General features: G+C 31.4%; 1 protein-coding gene across 1 annotated transcript; it reads left to right on the plus strand.

Annotated features, from left to right (window-relative positions):
- The first annotated feature begins 540 nt into the window (after positions 1-540).
- LOC123269864 lies at positions 541-1,957 on the plus strand. Its single transcript, XM_044735758.1, has 4 exons — positions 541-1,062; positions 1,155-1,322; positions 1,411-1,482; positions 1,569-1,957. Exons 1-3 carry the CDS (start codon positions 794-796, stop codon positions 1,469-1,471), a joined length of 498 nt encoding a protein of 165 aa, XP_044591693.1. The 5' UTR covers positions 541-793; the 3' UTR covers positions 1,472-1,482; positions 1,569-1,957.
- The last annotated feature ends 2,240 nt before the right edge of the window (positions 1,958-4,197 follow it).

The raw sequence follows: 4,197 nt of genomic DNA on the forward strand, positions 1-4,197 counted from the left end.
TACTAATGTTATTGCCCTCGTTGAATCGTTCGTCCTCTGTGCCCAAGTTTATCAGGTCATTAGCAAGTGGTGCACAATAAAATTAATTGTGATAAATAGCATTTTAATTGCCATTTAAATTCGAACAACTGTATCATCAGACAAACAATTATTGAACAATAAGTATAAATATATATCCAATAGACTTATATATGTGTTTATTGCAATGCTAAGTGTCACGGTGACCTTATAATTCACGTACCATCTACCACGGTAAGTAACCTCTTTGCCATTGAAATGACAAATAATGTCACAGATGACGTCGGTTGTTATGAAAAAAGTACATCCATTAATTATTTTTTTTCTGTTTCATTCCCACTATTTTCATTCCGACATTGAACAAGTTCGTCAATGACAAAGACTTTTAGAAGTCAGAAGGTGATTGTTGCAAAACTGCGAGAATGTTATGATAATAAATCTATTTTTGTGGTTGATATGAATTTGATATCTTTGAGCAAGAATCTATTCACATTTTAAGAACTTAGTACGACTGATTATGCGTTGGTCTTTATCACATCTGCTATCCTCGTCTTAAGCGTACGTTACGAGTCATTCATAAACTATAAGTAGGTAATTAATGATACTACACACGTTTGAATCTTCGGTACTATTTTTCGACGAGGATTGTTCGTTAAGTTTTTATTATATATTTTACGACACTTGTTTCCCTATAAAACTAACAAGCTGGTTCAAACCATTCAATATTTTTCTGGCATTCAGCCGATTCACTTGTCTTTAACGATTGTAATTGTTAATGGTTCAGTTGAGATTAAATAAATATTTCTCTAAAATGGAAGAAGTCTACGCAAAAATTTCTTTTGTAGAATTAACTCCGGACATATTAGTGCCTTATGAATGGCCCGTTGGTCGTGTCTATGACGTCGTGTTAAGTACGGGGAATGAGATCATCATGCAGAACACTCAGGAGGACCCAATTCTCCAAGTGGATGGTATCCCGGCTAGGCTGTATCGATACGTCAGAATGCAGCGTTTCTACCATGTCTTCAAGAAAATACCTAGAGAGTGAGTATATAAAGATACTTTCGTTAGTGTAACGTCAGTCGGTGTAACTACATTACTCAATTAAGGTATTGACACAGTTGTTTTTATTTCAGAGACGTGTTTGGTTGTTACGTTTACGATATTGCTTTGTCTGACGATCAAAATAAGGATAGTATGAAAGGTTACAGCGGGACTAACTCCTGTGATGATTCTAAGCCGAGACGTACCTGTTCTTACCTCGAAGATTACACAATATCGTATTATTACGTTCCTCACCGTTCGTATGTATAATTTATCTATTATAAAGCTGACTGAAGCAATCTAAGGCATTGAAATTAAGTATAATCAAAGACAAATTTTTTTTTTCAGTAGACGGGAGCTGCTCAACATGGACCCTAACGCTCATGCGATGCACCGAAGTAAAATATAATACTTTAAGTGGTGAGTTCTAAAAAGATCAATAACTAGTTAGCATTCGTAAACAGAATCTGTAATTTTATTTCTAATGAGACATTATTTTTCAACAGTGTTTCAACTATATCTCAACGCAGAGTCCTGTACAGGCCGCTCCAAGGGATCGCTATTTTGTCTTCAGAGAAGAAACAGTGATAAATAGTATTAAGTTGTTTATTATACAAGAAAACAAGTTAGATTGGTCGAGATATTTGCAATACTTGCCTTCTTCTCGATCAGTCTACAACAAATTTCTCACATTTTATCATTATCAGAGTGCTTCACACATATTTCTGGTGAAATAATTATCTATAAAAATGCTATTCTTACAAGGGTGTCTTTCACATTAATTCCCATCACTGATTGAGATAGCTACACAGAAAAAGAAGTCATTTTGAGTTAAGTAATATTTACTTGATCCAAGTATATTCAACTGAAGATAAAATATATTCTTGAATTAAGTAAATTTTTTTCTTGTATTGGTGAATCTTGGTTTAAGCAAATATTCCCTAGTTCCAACAGGCTTACCAACTTAAGTGAAGGAAAAAAAACCTCTTAATCCAAGTAAATCATTCTCGTGGTTTTTGAACTTGCTTGATGTACACACGGGCGCATCGAGGCCCGAGTAGGACAGCAGCCGCGCGGAAACCCATTTTCAACATTAAATAAAAATTATTGTTTATGGAGCTAGAGTTCCGGGAGTCGAGACTTTCTTTCAGAAATTTCCTTCTCTTTAAGGATCTTTTTTCTGATTGTCGATATCACTTATAGTTATTGAGTTATTAACGCAACAAATTTCTAACCGTGTACTTTGTATGAGTCGAGCAAATACTTGTATATACATATATTTTTGTCACTACACACTTGACTGTAAAGCAGTAATCAAAAATGTCTAACTAAATGAACACAAAAAATAAAAATCATGCATAAGGTTATTTTTTTTAATTTAATTCGTTATTAAAAAAATCTCGGCTTAGTTCCAAAAAATCACGTCGCCAACGTTGGCGCTACTTTCTCAAACCAAGAGAAAGATTTACTTGGGATAAGTATATGACATTATTAGTTCAAGAATAAATTTTTTCAACTAAGATAGCAAAATAACTTGAAACAAGAAGTAAATTTTGAAGAAAATGATTTTCTTGAGTCAAGATGACTTTTTTTTCTGTGTAGAAAGAATAGTTCGATGGGCTTACACAATGTATACGATTTTTGTATCTCAGACGAAAAAGTGTCAGGCAGAGTTTTTTTAAAACCTATTTCAACCTTAATAGTCTATACTGGTTTATATTCATTGTAAAAAAAAAAAGCAAAAAAATTATTAATCAATTGTTGGTTACTTCAAATTATTATTCGCTTGACTGTAATGGTGATTATAATTATTAGTAGTGTTAATTTACAATTATAAATGAATAATGAATATCAAAATGAAGACAGAAGAAATGATGAAGAAACTACGAATTTCCCTTGAAAAAAAACTCAGCTTGACCGGGATTCGAAACGTAGACCTCTCGATTACGAAGCAAGACTGGATCCCCTCTGCTACTCGAAGACTAGTCATTGAGTATATATATATATATATATATATATATATATATATATATATATATATATATATATATATATATATATATATTTAAGCTACAACTGACAAAATTAAAATTGCCTCATGTGATTAAATATTATTATCATTTCTTTTGTCATGGTAATTATTATTTTTAATTTTACAACGTTCAAGTGCTTAGAAAATTTTGTCGTAAAAATTGCCTAAATTTTTTTGTTCTGGAAACTAGATGAACATTAACTAACTTCTTAGAATAATTTATTATAAATACATTTAAATGTCTTTCGATAATTTTTGTGTATTGTTGTATGAAAGCTGAAAAGGTAACTTCTAAAACTGTATATCTTTTTAGTTCTGCAAAACTACAAAGACATGTAAAGAAAATTTATTTGTATCAATTAACTTAAAAATATTTGCGATAAAAATTTCTATTGATAAAAAAATTATCTTGATTCTAGAAAAAAAAAAATTTACATCACAAACAAGCCACTTTGAAGTTAACTATACTATGTTAATTTTAACAAGCGCAAATACACAATGATATATTCTAAATAAAGGCGTTTGAATGCGAATAAAGACAATGGTTTTTCGAATAATATCGTTTATTAAACAATTGATTTTAACTTATTCTGATGAATCTTATCTTTTAAGCCAAATATAAAGACTTTGGACCCTGCTCTAGCAAAATATGGAACTATTCAAAAAACTCAGAGCACACCATTTATGGCGTCCAAGAAGTAAATACCAGTTAAGATCCTAAATGCCCATTATTATTAGCCTTGGTGATTGGATTATTCTTATTAACACCTTACCAATTTTAGGATTAACCTCGGTATATTTTCACAACGCTATTATTTTCATTCTATATTTATTGCTATAAAAATTCCCACGGATTTAAGATACTAAATCAAGAGTAAAGATCGGGATTTATAGTGCAAGCAAAACCAGTCTAAATCATAAGTCAGTCTAAACTGTTTGATATTTTATTTCGAACCTGTATCCCGTCGTGAATAACGTACACGCATTGCGCTTTTATTCAATAAGATTGATAGAAACATGGATCGCGTTGCAGATAAATTCAGCGAAATTAAAAAGATAGTTCGGAAGAAAATTGACGGCGTTACTGTGAAAAAAGAAAGCAT

Source organism: Cotesia glomerata, linkage group LG7, assembly GCF_020080835.1.
Source record: "Cotesia glomerata isolate CgM1 linkage group LG7, MPM_Cglom_v2.3, whole genome shotgun sequence".
Lineage (NCBI taxonomy): Eukaryota > Metazoa > Arthropoda > Insecta > Hymenoptera > Braconidae > Cotesia > Cotesia glomerata.